We start from the raw sequence: 14,416 nt of genomic DNA on the forward strand, positions 1-14,416 counted from the left end.
CCCACCCCCAAAATTCAGATGTTACATTAAATCTTGGTGAAATGAAACAATTAATGAAACAATTGATGGTTGAGCAATCTAAGACTGTTATGCAATTCTGTCAGATGATCGGTTATGGGAAGCTTGTAGGGGAAGGTGCATGCTCATTTCAGCCTGAAATACCAATCAGCACCTCTCTAATCACATCCACCCTCACTTTCAATGTAATGGGTGCAGTCTTTAACATTACAATAGTAAAATGGAGGATGTCTTATGAAATCCTTTCAATCATACAGTAGGCTGGGATTAAGATGAAAGTTTGTTATGAACCCTGACAAAACACAAACAAAAACGAAATAGGTTGCCGAATGTGTTAGTAGTTACAGTGAGGGCAAATGGGAAAATAATTTTGTTCCTCAACTGTATCAAATTCATTTAAAGAATTACATAACAGGGTTTTTTTTGTATTTTCTTAAAATGATAGGAAATAACACTAAAACTCCAGTAATTATGCTACAGAAATGGCAGTACAATCTGAAAATCTCTAACAACAGAACATGTGGTCCTATGTTTTCTGATAATGAGGCAGTTTCATTTATACAATCAGTCATAAAGTTCTGCAAGGGCTTAGATTTGTCTATATCAGAACTCAGTTGGCATTCTAGAACTCACAGAAGCAATTCCAGAGTCATTATTTCTTATGAAAGGATAATATGTACGTATGATGTACATTGTTAAAAGGTCAGCTCTGAAAGAATTTGAACAAAACCAGCAATTCTAGAATGAAGGTTCTCTTCATTGATGTGCATAGTTGAAATGTAAACTCCAAAATTTGTAATTAGCTTCTGCTATAAGACGTGGAAACTGTTGGATAATATAATATGGACAGCCATCAAATGGTGTCGGCAGGATGGGCTGTGATAGCTATGGTCATTGGCACTGCTGATGTTTTTCACGCCTTTGCTATTATGGAAAAAGAAGATGTATTCAAGAAGAATCCTTGCCCAGCTTTCTTGATGTTTGAGAATGCTGCTTACTTGGCTGATATGAGTTTTGAATTGCCCTGTAAATGTAAGCCAGAGGAAATAACTACTGTAGTTTGGTACTTTCAAAAAAGCATGGGCAGTCAGCAAACTAAGGTCTTGACAGATTTTGATGGCACTTTGATAGTAGACTCACGCCACATCAAGGTAGGCAGTGACATGCTTCGTCGTTTCAGCATTAGGATGTTTAGTCTCATTGTCTTCCGGATTCAAGTAGAAGATTCAGGGCATTATATTTGTGGTACAAAGAAAGGGGATTTCTTCTATGGTTATGATATAGATGTACAGCCTTCAAGGAGAATAGCTGTTGCCTTTGCAGATGAGGGTCAGCATCCACAGAATGACCTCCATGAAGCAAATTTCACAGTCTTCACCATTTTCTGGGACTGGACTAAATGCAACCGCTGTGATGTCAGAGGTGAGCAACGTAGAATTGGGCTTTGCTATATAAAAAGTCCTTCTCTCTTCAGGCGGTACCACACCACTATAGAAGAGGTGGCATCTTGTGGCTCAAAATCAGTCCCAAAGAATTTCTTTCATGGTATTCAGATGAGAAAGCCTGAAGTTGTTATACGAAGTTGCATGGTATCTTGTAAGAGGAAGATACCTTCAAATGAAGGTGAAGCATCCATTTCAAACATTATCTCAAAGCTTGGAGAAAAACCTTGGATTTCCAACATCCCTATTCAATTCCACAAGCAGTCCCTTGGCAGAGGATTGATCATTACTTGCCCTGGTACTAGGCCAGAACATGCTGTTGCTTGGGATAAAGATTCAACAAGATTATATCTCAGTAGGTTTCTCACTGGGGTTAATAAGACCATGAGGGTCTTCATTGACCATGGAAATCACCTCCACATTCGTTTTACCCAGATGAATGACAAAGGTATTTATTATTGTTGGCGAGAAGGAGAAATAGTTGCTGGATTCCGGCTATCTGTAGTATATGAAAGTCGCCACAGACGAAGTCTTGATGATCCTGAAAGTCAGTATGCTATTAAGGCTATTATCACAAGCTATGTGCTCATCACCATCTTCTTTATCATCATTCACATTGTTCGCTGTTGCCTCTATGTGTTGAAATGTGCAGCTATGGAATAGCATCTCAAGAAAATGACCATCATAACTGATGATGATGATTTGTTTCAAAACTAATTTTATAATTAATTGAGCAACTGTTTTTTATCAGTTAAATATTTCAATTTTAGAACACTGTAGAACCCTCAGTGAAGATAAATTTTAGACAATTAGCTCTCTTAAATATGAGAGCTAACATACAATGAGTAAGCAACTGTTAACAGAAGGCAAGGACACTAATATTTTTTCGTTACATATGGAATTGGTAAATCAATTTAAATTCCATATGTATTGAGAAAAATCCAGAAAAATAGTTAACTGAGCATTGTCAGTCTGAGATTCCTGTTGCTGAACTAGTACAGGTTCAAATATACTTGAACAATATACATATATTGCAAATGTATAGCAGTCACACATAGGGCAATCATTTGGTTGACACTGAAGGTAGATGGGTAATTCATTTCTTATCCAGTTTAATTGATGTAACAAAAAACAAGCAATTGATTTTGTGCATCTTTTATCTTATTTCTTTGTAAGCCACTATGAGAATTCTTTGGAGAATATCAAATAAAGAAACAGAATGAGCAGTGAGAAACTGAAACAGAAGCAATTATTGATATAATGTTTAATTGTAAAAGAAATATAATAAGAAACAAGTTTGCAATTTTAAATAATGCCATTGCTATAGCCTCATTGTACTTTTAGTTTCTGTTAAGCATTTACATCCAATCCTCTATAAAAGTATAATTTATTACTATAAATAAATGCTTAATCACGTTTATATGATCCACATTGCTCGTGTTAGTACAGTTAGTTTTACTGGAAAATAGATAAGCTGTGTGTAACACTTTGTGGTGGAAAATGATGAGTTCCACCATATTTCCTAGTTTTATTTTTTAAAAGAAAAATAAAGTTATGCCATTTCTTCCACAGTCACAGCTATTAATTTAAACATAGGACATTGAACGAAAAGAAGAGGTTAAGCATAAACATCATTCAGTATACTTTTCCAAAGTACCAGTAAAAACAACAACAGCAGCAAGTCATGTAGTCCATGCATAAGTGTGTGCAATGCAAGGAATCAAAAGTGAAAAATTCAATTAGCACTATTTGTATAACAGCAGTAGATACTCTAAGTGACAGCATTCACACAGCCATCTAAACTGGTCATATAAGAAATGTATGTCCCTAGATTTATGTATTATTTCATTAAGCAGGTTGATGTCTTGAAATTATGCTTGAACATGTAGCTGATATAACAGGTGCAAAAACCCAGTCATTCTTCAAATTCTGTTTCCCCTCAAATTGTGTTCATTTGGTTGTGGGGCGGGGGGGAAAAAAGAGTTTCTCAATGCTTCTTACAGGCATGCTCTGTGAAAGACATGTTGCCTCTTCCTTCTTTCCTTGTCAACACACCTTGGGAAACCCTAACTTCTGTTACCGGCTTAACTTTCTGCTCTGCAATTGAATTCTGCTTTGCTTTAACCTGAAGCAATGATAAAAGAATAACTCTCTGAGCCTTCAGCACAGAGTGGATTGTCATTTACAGCTAGGGCAGGCATTAGCCATAATTCTTAGGAAAGCTGGAAATTGTCATTCAGTAACCTTCAAAGTGCTATAGGTTGCCTAACCCTGATTTAGAGCAATTGCTTCAATATTTGAAATCATTTCAATTTTTAACTTTTTTATTTCTTCACTGACTTGATTAAACCAAATGAAATTCTATCAAGCGTTTTCCTGCCAAACCTCAAATCTTACAGGCATCTTGTCACTGCCCTTCAGAAACACCTAACCTTTCCTCCTCTATCTTCCTCTCTTTTGCCACTTCGTCTTTTGATGTTTTTCTCATCACTTCTTCTCGTCATTCTCTGCACACCAGGTTGGGGGGACTATTTACTTTCTTTGTATAAGATCACTAATTGTATTATACAACTTGGAACCTCTTTACGGCAAAGTGGTCTCTAAAGTAGGAGTAGACGAGCAACATCTTTTGATCTGCACATAGCCATATATTTCTCTCTCTTTTTTCCCTATGGAATTTTTTTAAACATGTGATTTGAATAATCCTATATTTTTATCTCCATTTTCACTGATTTTTGCATGCAATTTCTTAAAACTAAAATGGTATTTTTGTGTTTTTCCTTCCCCCTTAAAAAATAAAATATTTTATTTCTCTCTTGTGAGATTGATCTATCTCTCAAAGAGGAAAAGGAAGAAGGGCTTAGCTAAATGTGCTAAAGACAAATTTCATTTCCCCCCCTCATTTTTCCCCTCTTGTTTTTCCACTACCAAGCACTACTCCAAAGAGGGAGGTTGAGCTAAGATGTGTAGATTTATAAGCCTTCTAGGAGAAAGATTTTTTTAAAAATAAAACTTGCCTCCTACTGACTAGGGTTCCCTCTTACAAAGATAAAGGAAGTCATTTGGGAATCTTTGCATATTTTTCCTAGGAAAGAAGCTATGCCTTTAATATACTAGCTAAAACTTTCTCATTGTAAACTCATAGTAGGATATTTTGCCCCTCTAATTTCAGTCTGTTATAAATTTCTTAAAATCATGACTGTTTTACCAGAAAATGGGAGTAATCCCAACATAGATGCCAAGGTGGGAATGTTTCATGCATCAGTTCCCTTGTCCCTTCGCCAGTAATGTATTTGATTTCATTACTAAAAAATAATAGATCTAAGCTTGACAATCCATGACATATATCTTCAGTAAAGAAGCTTCTTCTAAATTATACTCCCTTTAAGTCAATGATTTTCACACAGAAACATAATCAGCACTTTTCTGTAATCAGTAACACAGTAACATGATTCCTATTTATTTATTGGCTCTAATGAGAAGCATCAAGTTATGGCTGTTAAGCCAGCCCAGAACAATTACTTAGCAAACTATAGCCAGGTCTAAATACTGTGCTATTTGGGACACTCCAAAAGTCACTGCAATGGAAATATTGAAGATAAAAATGAACTCAAAAAGCCATTATAGTCAGCTGAAGCACCATCTATTGAGTAATTTGGTTATTTTCTGGCATGGTAATTAACTTTGCATATTTCTTATTTTCATGGTTGCTGCAGATGCAAAACTGTTTCCTTGTCAAGGTTGACGACTGGAAGGATGCAAAGCTCTCTTAGCATCCTAACTTAGAATTTTTTTCTCATGTACTAAGATCTGGTTTTTACTTCATGCCACTTCCTTCTGTTCTTGGGTGGACTCCTTGATCACCTACAGTGTGTGGAGAGAATTGAAAATTATATCAATTGGTGTTTAACCTATACGTGCGACATTTCTCTTCATTTTGTCCAGACAGGTGCTTCATTTTGCATTCTTTAAAAAAACACAAAATAGTTCTCTACCGATTTTAGATTAAATAGAGTTTAAAATATAGAATCATAGAATCTATGACATTGGAGATCTTCTAATCCAACCCCTTGTACAAGGCAGAAAACCTTATGACATCCCAGACAAATGGTTATGCAGTCTCCATCCACAACTCTGTTCCGTTGAGTAATTATTCTCAGGAAGTTTCTCCTTAGTTTCTCCTTTGTTCCAGGTTAGCTCTTGCACTGACTAGTTTCCACCCAGTGCTCTTGTCCTGCCCTCAGATGCTTAGAGAATAAACTGACACCCTTCAAACATTTGGTTTTCACCCATATTTTTTATCATAACACTAGAAATTAAGCAATTAATCCAGCTCGCTATTGAAACAATACCTTCATGTATTAATTTAGCTAATGGTTTGTAATATACATGCCAGTAGGAGTATGTAGAACCTGTCACCTGTTAATAGAAAGTGATACCTACACATGCAAAAAGAAAATTTTAGCTAAGAGATTTTAATCAACTGTAATCTATCTTATAAACACAAGAGGGCACTTGAGATTCTACTCAATTCCAGTTGAGGAAAAATCTCCCATAGCCTATTTACATTGTTGTTTTATTTGTTTGGCATTTTAAAAAGTAAATGTGCATCTTGGTGGATAAGGTCTCATCACTATTTTCTTGATTAAGAGTCTTCCTTCAGTCTTCCTCCAGCTCTGTTTTGTTTTTGTTTTTTGCTGTTGAGTAAATGACAAATTTGTAAAACACGTTAAAGGGGAAATTTAGCCTTAGCTGAAAGATCTAGTAAATTTCTATGAGCAAAATCCTTCTAACAATTTCACAACAGCATCATAGGCGTTTCTGAACTTATGAAGATAGGGCCATTGCCACAGGCCTTCCAGAGACTGGAATCTGTGCTCTTCAGCTCCTGTTTTCCTGGAAACACTGCAAAGACCAATTTCAATATTTGTTTCATGGCTTCTCAAGTTTCCTCAAGAAAGGTACAGTGATGTCTTGCCACTATTATCCCATCTTTGTTTTCTGCTATTCTGTGAGGCAGTTTTGCAATGGCTTCCAATGCTCTGTTTTTGTTTACTGGCAATTTTAATAAGTGTTTCACCACACAGTAGTAATACAGTGCTGCTTATGGTTGGCAGGCAAATTAAATGCAGGAAAAGGACATGTCTAGTTTGGCCTAAGAGTTATTGATAGAATATTTGTGGCTCAGGGTGTGGGGTCCTCAATGTTCTCTGAACTTGGTAATTTTCTTGCAGATGTTTCATTACCAAACTAGGTAATATCATCAGACTAATGATGTTGCCTAGTTTGGTAATGAATGTCTATAAGAAAACAACTAACCTCACCAAGGATCCCTACCTAAGACATAAGGCAAAGAAACATCCTGAAAAAATACACAATTGCAGAAATTGTAGAATTCTTTTAGCACATAACATTGGCACTGTAACTGGTAATATATTGTGCAGCCTTCACATGGGGTTTGTATACCAGTTTATCACTTCCAGAGTATTCCACTCTCACAAAGTTGGTTATAATGAGAAACTAAATCAATGACTTGCTCCTCAACCAAATCACAGCAAAAATGATCTTTTCACTAAGTATTATAGCTCTGTTGAGCTTAGAGGTCGCTTATTCTCCCCTGGCAGACTGTATTTTATTCTGCCTCTCATCAACTTTCTTCCTCCGCCACCAGAAGTTCAGCTGCTGTAGCATTGTTCTCAGCTTTCTGATATGGCTGGAAGTGAACATTTCAAACTTCAGTTGAGGTACTGGGGGATGGGAAGTCCCCAGGCAGACTATGGAAAAATGCTTTTAAGCTATAAAATAGGAAATGCTTCTTTTGAGTGAGCCACCAGATTAAAATGAAGGTGATTTATCTTATAAAGGCAGCTTAAATACTGTAATATTCATAAAACCTACAGTGTACTCCTAAAGATGATGATGATGATGATGATTCTAGTATAGTTTCTGCATGCTGATCCAAAATGATCAGACTTAGGAGGTAAGGCAAAAAAGTTGATTAATACTCTACAATCTGCTGCTCATCGTATTTTGTGATGTATAAATTAAAAAACAATGATCTTTTCTGAATAGCTGAGCATCTCTCTATAGTAAAACAGGTCAAGCCACAATCAGCATTTTCAAAAGAACAATTAGTTTCCATAGTTCCATTTCTATTCACTTTCAGAAATTGTTTATTAACTACTTTTCAGCTATTAGAAATATTTGGATTGACCTGGGCAAGTCTGCTGTCAATCCTTAATGAAAGAAAATTTTTGACTTCAAGTTTAAGAACAATGTTATTAAAAAGATAAACAGCAAAAAGCTAATTACAACTTTGATTTTAGAAAGTTATAAATGGTTAAATTTCCAGATAAATTTGGAATAAGTTTTTGGAATTAATTATAAAGAATTCTTCCTATGGGAAAAGTTGATTTGTTGTAATTTTTTTCTATGACAAAAAGACAATCCATTTTTAAAAATGGACACTAGAGGGAAGTAAATGTTTTAATTAAAAATAAACCTGAATAGCAGATACAGAATGATGTAAAATATTATAACATTGAAAATATTGAAGGATATTTTTAACAAATTGAATCTGAAGTTAATATCAACAATGTCAGTAGTGATTTTTACTTCTGTGGATAGACTGTCTAAAAGATGTTTTGGAACTAATGGCAGAACAGGAACAAGTTTTATCTAATAAGAAAGAGACTGAGTTGGCACTGAAGATGGATCTACAAATTACAGGCTATAAGAATGACATGGAATAAAGACGCTTCATTGGGCAAACAAAAGAAATCGGTTGATGCTTTAAAAATCAGAAAGGAATTTCAAGTAATAAATCAAGAGAGTGATTGATAAACCGTTTATATGAGGTTGGTTAAAGTTTAGATGAGAACAGGTAAAAAAGAAAAATAAATTTAGATCTACATTACTTGAATGGACTAAAGTTTAAGATTGTTAGAAGTAAAAGGAAGGAATATAAAGTCAGTTTATTTATCAAGGTTAAAGTAGATATGTTGTTATTTCTGGCAACAAGAACTGAAATATTAATACTTTTTGGTTTCTTTATATATAGGAGTTGGGACATGAGATGAAGAAATCATGGGTTGTTAGGAGGATAAAAATTATGAAAATTGTTTGTACTTGTGATGAAGATCATTTGCATTTTTTCTTTCTACTCTAATTTCATTTAGTTTATTTAATTTTTACTACTGCTATTATAATCTTTAATAAAATTATTTTAAAAAAATAATTACAGAATTATTTCTCCATTCTCTTCTAATTTCATTTTTCATACTCATCACCTAAATTGCCATACATTAAAATAACATTTATTTTTAATTGTGCACACTCCTATTTATAATAAAGGAATCTTATCAATATTTTCATTTGGTAAATTGGAAAACTAGCAAGAAAACAACTGCATGAAAACCAGAGTACTTTTAAATATGTTAAAAACAAGGAATCCCAGTACAGGAGGATGTGGGAACTGGCTAAAAGTATTATTATCTTAAAATTAGACAGTAGGACTATGATTGCAGTAATGCACAATGATATTTTTGTTATCATTTCAAGAAGGTTGGGGAAATTAGTTGTTATTGGTGACCTGAGAAAGAGATAAGATTTTTGAGCATTCTATTAACGATGTTCTGTTTATGATATAATTTCCATGCCTTTCCCCCCTCTTTTCTATGCTTATCAGTTTTGAGCTATATTGATCCCTTAATGCTGGCTATTTAAAGAATTGGTTTAACAAGTTAGGATGATAAACATTACTTTGTCTTACTGGAACTTTATAAAGAAGCTTGAAAGCTAAAAAGGATGGAGTCATTTACCTATTGATGGCAGAAAAAGAAAGAAACATCACATCTGTAAATTAAGAATTCCTTAGCTGAAAGGGAATGAAAAATAATTAGGGATGGTCTGAGCATCATGGATGCTGCAGATATTTGAAAACAACAGGTCAAACTAGATTTTTCATAAACATTGCATCAGATGAACTCTATGATAAAAAAAATTGGAAGGCTTTGAATGCATAGGTAGCTATTGCCTACCTCTCCGTCTCTAGCTTCCACTGTTCTGATCACAATGCTCCTCTTCAGACGAGCCTCAGAAACTGACTTTGTGTCGAGGCTGGTTTCTGGTAAAGAGGGAAAGAACAATTGGGTCACTGCTACTGAGTATAACTTTGACTTGGGAGCCATTGGTGATCTGTAGTGAGGTTTGAGACATAAAACCATAAGAGAAGTAATGACAAAGAAAATGCTGACTTTCTTGGAAGGGTGGGATGGAAAAAAAACACTTTGGTAAAAAAAAAAACCTTATCTTTCGCTCTCTAATACTGCTTCATTGGATACCTACCATGAAAACATGGAAGAAACTTTGTTAGAGAGGGCTGCAAATAGGCTAAACAGAACTAATGTTGTTGGAAATAACTAATCCCTAATGACATTTTTAATGCTAGGAAACATTAAAAATCATTTAAGGTTGTAAGATAGTCTTTTGACTTTTTAGATTGGAATATTTTAAACACTGTTTCTTAAATTAGACAACAAAAAAATGTAATCATTTAAAAAGATATATAAAAGCCTACACAAGAACAGGTAGCATCTAACATGGTAATGCTTCTGTGCTTCATGGAGTTGATTATCAAAGATAAGAATTTTTAAATGGCTGGTTTGGAAGTCAGAAGCAGAGATTTAACAAGAGTTGCCTATGCCAAGATAAATAAAATTAAATAAACAAATAAATAAATGCAGTTTACTTTGTTCTAAGCTGGCTGAATGTTAGGATCTATAGTTTTTCTGTGCTGGATTGCAACCAAAGGCCTTGAGATGATCCAACATTCCAGTATCGCTGAACTTGATCCGTGAAGAGAAGATAATAAAGTTGCCATAGAAGAGTATATAACTTCTGTTATGTACTGGGCTTTTGGAATATCACCACGTGCGTTGCTGGAGAACTAACGGTTCTCCAGCAACTCAGACAGGACTTCTCCGGTCCTGCCATTGGTCAACTTAGGGCGGCAAGCATAGCTTCAATCCGATTGGTTAATACCATAGAGCCTGGCTATATATTGAAGCAGGGTGACTGCAATCTCTCAGTACAGTTCTGCTTAAATAAAGTATGAGTTTGTCTGTACTCATCTGCGTGTTCTCGTTCCTGCTCATCAGAGCCCACGACATAATAGTGGTGACGAAGGTGGGATCCTGCTTCACTGCCTGAGGGCTGAAGTCACGAGGGGACGGCATTACTTGCTGGAGGGAAGAGGCATCTTCCCCCCCTGTCTCGAGCCGGCTAGTAAACTACACTAGCGGCCGCGTGCTCAGAGGACGCGTTCCCTGAGTCTTGAAGCAGGATCCAACAGCAGCACAGGATTTGAGGAAAGATGCCAAAGGTCGGCAAACTCAGAGAGTTCAACATTAAACATCCAGAAAATTGGCAGTCTTACCTCTCACAAGTAGAGAATTACCTACGAGCTAACCAGATAGCAGAGGAAGGCCTAAAAGCTGCGACTCTGCTGTGCGTGTATGGGCCCGCGACCTTCGATCTAGCAGAAAACCTCTTTGCACCAACGCCCATCGAAGCAGTATCTTTTGCTGACCTTAAGAAGAAGCTGACCGGGCATTTCCAGCCAAAAATGTTGATGATGGCATGGCGGTTTAAATTCAACCAATGAGTGCAGCTTCCCGGTGAGACAGCATCCAAGTTTATCGCGGGCCGAAGGTAGGCCGCACATGTCTGCAAATTTTCAAGTTTAGAGGAGCGTCTGAGAGACCGACTCGTCTGCAGACTGAGAGACAGAACCTTGCAGCAGAGATTATTTGCCAGACCAAATCTCACATTCGCAAAAGTACAAGACGAGGTCATGGCTGACAAAGCAGCCGGAGGTGCAGTACAAACAGTACAGCCCACCAAAGCTCCAAAGACAGAAGATTCTGTCCACCACGAGGTTGCCATATGAGGCGGAGAATCGTCAGAAGAAGAAGAACCCGAAATCAACAAGCTCCAGAGACAGCCAAGCGCGGAAAACCACGGAAATCAGCAAAGAGAGAATAATTACAAGGCAGTTCTCTTACCTAGATGTAAAGGGTGCGGAGGCAACCACTCCCGCGCAAACTGCAGATTCCGTTCAGCCACGTGTAGAGCTTGCGGAAGGACAGGGCACATCGCAATGGTATGCAGAGCTCGCCAGAGATACAGGCCACCCAAGCACCAGTCGGAGAAACCGACTAGGAAAGGTACTGGGGCCCTGGGTTCAGTCAGTGTGGGGTTCTTCAAGAGCCAGAGAAGCGTTTATCGCACCGGGGCTCGTCGTCCCCTTAAGCCTAAACTTAAGCTCTCAGTAGAGCTACAAGGAATTCCATGCAAAATGGAATTGGACTCTGGCTCGGCGGTCTCAATTATTTCACAGAACACATTCAAACTTGTGTGCAGACGCAGGAAACAGTGGGCTAAATTAAGACCGTCAGATATTATTTTAACAGATTTTCAGAATGCTCGGGTTAAAGTTAAGGGTGAAGCCACCTTATTGGTGAAATTTAAAGGGTTTTTGGGGCACCTGGATGTCATAGTAGTAGAGGGCCCAAGAACAAGTCTTATAGGATTTGATTGGTTTGAGGCTTTGGGCATTCAAATAACAGGCATTAACCGGACACAGACAGCAGACCTCAAGGCTGTTTGTGAGGAATTTGTGGATGTTTTTGAGTCAAAACTAGGAACTTATACTGGGTCACCCATTTCCTTTAAATTAGATCCTAACGTTGTTCTAATAAGAGTCAAGCCTCGCAGAGTTCCTTTCGCCTTAAAACACAAAATCGATGCTGAAATTGATAAGTTAGTAGAGCAGGCTGTATTGCAGCCTGTTGATGGGGGGGAGTGGGAAACTCCTATTGTAACCCCACTAAAGCCCAACGGGGAGGTTCGCATTTGTTCAGACTACAAATGCATGTTAAATAAAGCCTTAAATCAACATGTATACCTGGTCCCGATAGTCAGCCATATTCTAGCCTCTGCAAGGGGGAACCATTTTTGCTAAACTTGATTTAGCACAGGTGTATCAGCAGCTGCCGGTAGACGAGGCCACAGACGCAGCTCAAACTATAGTGACGCATAGAGGAGCATTAAAAGTCAAACGCTTGCAGTTTGGAGTTAGCGTTGTACCGGGCATCTTCCAAGGAATTATGGAACGCACACTTAAAGGAATTCAGGGTGTCTGTCCTTATTTTGATGATGTTCTCATTGCCGGGGAATCCCCAGAGGTATAAAATCGCTCAGATTCGGGCTGGCTTGGACTCTGACTGGGCAGTGTCTGACGAAGGGGAAACGATGGGTTTGGCTGATAATATTTGGGAAGAGTTTGATCCTGTGACTCCGGATGAAGTGGACAGGATCATGGGGAAATTAAGTGCCGTCACGTGTTTGTTGGACCCGTGTCCCTCCTGGCTGGTTTATGCGGCCCGGGAGGTCACACGAGGCTGGCTCCTGGCAGTTATAAATGCTTCCTTGAGTGAGGGGTGCTTCCCTGCCGCCCTGAAGGAGGTGGTGGTGAGGCCCCGCCTCAAGAAATCTGCCTTGGATCCAGCTATTCTAAACAACTTTCGTCCTGTCTCCAACCTTCGCTTTCTTGCGAAGGTTGTTGAGAGCGTGGTGGCACGGCAGCTCCCTTTGGTCCTGGAGGAAACTAAGTATCTGGATCCATACCAATCGGGTTTCAGGCTCGGGTACAGCATGGAGACGGCATTGGTCGCACTGGTGGATGATCTCTGGCGGGCCTGAGACAGGGGTTATTCCTCTGTCCTGGTCCTTTTAGATCTCTCAGCGGTGCAGAATGCGGCCACGCGGGTAGTGATGGGAGCATCCCGATACTCCCATATTACACCCCTCCTGCGTGAGCTGCATTGGCTACCGGTTGTCTTCCGGGCGAGATTTAAGCTGCTGGTACTTACCTTTAAAGCCCTACATGGCTTAGGCCCGGGATATCTGCAGGACCGTCTGCTGCCGGGGACGACTTCCCATCGCCCAGTGCACTCACACAGAGAGGGCCTCCTCAGGGTGCTGTCAGCCAGACAATGTCAGCTGGCGACCCCCAGGGGGAGGGCCTTCTCTGTGGGAGCGCCAGCCCTATGGAATCAACTCCCCCTTGAGCTTCGGATGGCCCCAGACCTCCGGTCCTTTCGCCGCGACCTCAAGACGTTCTTTTTCCATCAGGCTGACCTGGATTGATGATGGGTTTTTAAAAGTCTTAATTTTAACTGTAAAATTAATATTTGGGGCTATTTAATTTTTTTTAACTTTTGTACCATTGCTTTTTATTGTTGTTAGCCGCCCTGAGTCCTCTGGGAGATAGGGCGGCATATAAGTCCCATAATAAATAAATAAATAAATAAATAAATAAATAAATAAATAAATAAATAAATAAATAAATATTGGCCAACAGGCTCAGGGCTGTGTTACAAAGGCTACGCGATGCGAGCCTCAAGTTAAAGAAAAACAAATGTAGTATTGGAGTTTCTTCAACGGAATTCTTAGGTTTCTGTATCGATGCTAGTGGGATTCACCTGGCTGAGTCAAAAGTTAAGGCCATCAAAATGGCTCCTAGGCCAAAATCAAAAGCAGAGCTGCAAGCATTTTTGGGCCTCCTGAATTTTTATCACACATTTCTACCTCATAAGGCTGCAATAGCTGAGCCCTTCCACAGGCTACTTGATAAAAAAGCCCATTGGAAATGGACTGAATTACATGACAAAAGTTTCCAGGATCTAAAGGCCCTTCTTTCAGAAACGTCCACTGTAACTCATTACATTGAGTCTAAACCTGTATGTCTTGCATGTGATGCATCTCCCTACGGGGTGGGGGCAGTCTTAAGCCACATAGAGAAGAATGGGAAACAAGTTCCTATTGCATTCTATTCCAGAACCTTATCTGCTGCTGAGCATAATTATGCTCAAATTGATAAAGAAGCCTTAGCC

General features: G+C 38.4%; 2 protein-coding genes across 2 annotated transcripts in view; one reads left to right on the forward strand and one right to left on the reverse strand.

The window, feature by feature from the left end:
* Positions 1-875: 875 nt before the first annotated feature.
* On the forward strand, positions 876-2,123 carry FAM187A (family with sequence similarity 187 member A; the record flags this gene model as incomplete). The annotated part of the gene is made up of 1 exon (XM_083376450.1): positions 876-2,123. The coding sequence occupies one exon, from the start codon at positions 876-878 to the stop codon at positions 2,121-2,123; it is 1,248 nt and encodes a 415-aa protein (XP_083232576.1).
* Positions 2,124-5,282: 3,159 nt separating this feature from the next.
* GFAP (glial fibrillary acidic protein) overlaps positions 5,283-14,416 on the reverse strand; it is a gene marked incomplete at both ends in the record, with an annotated part of 32,631 nt that continues 23,497 nt past the window's right edge. The window contains 2 exons of the mRNA XM_083376492.1: positions 5,283-5,324; positions 9,500-9,585. Coding sequence (XP_083232618.1) covers positions 5,283-5,324; positions 9,500-9,585 — 128 coding nt within the window. The remainder of the gene's footprint in view (positions 5,325-9,499; positions 9,586-14,416) is intronic.

The sequence above is a fragment of the Vipera ursinii genome (assembly GCF_947247035.1).
Source record: "Vipera ursinii genome assembly, chromosome: Z".
NCBI lineage: Eukaryota > Metazoa > Chordata > Lepidosauria > Squamata > Viperidae > Vipera > Vipera ursinii.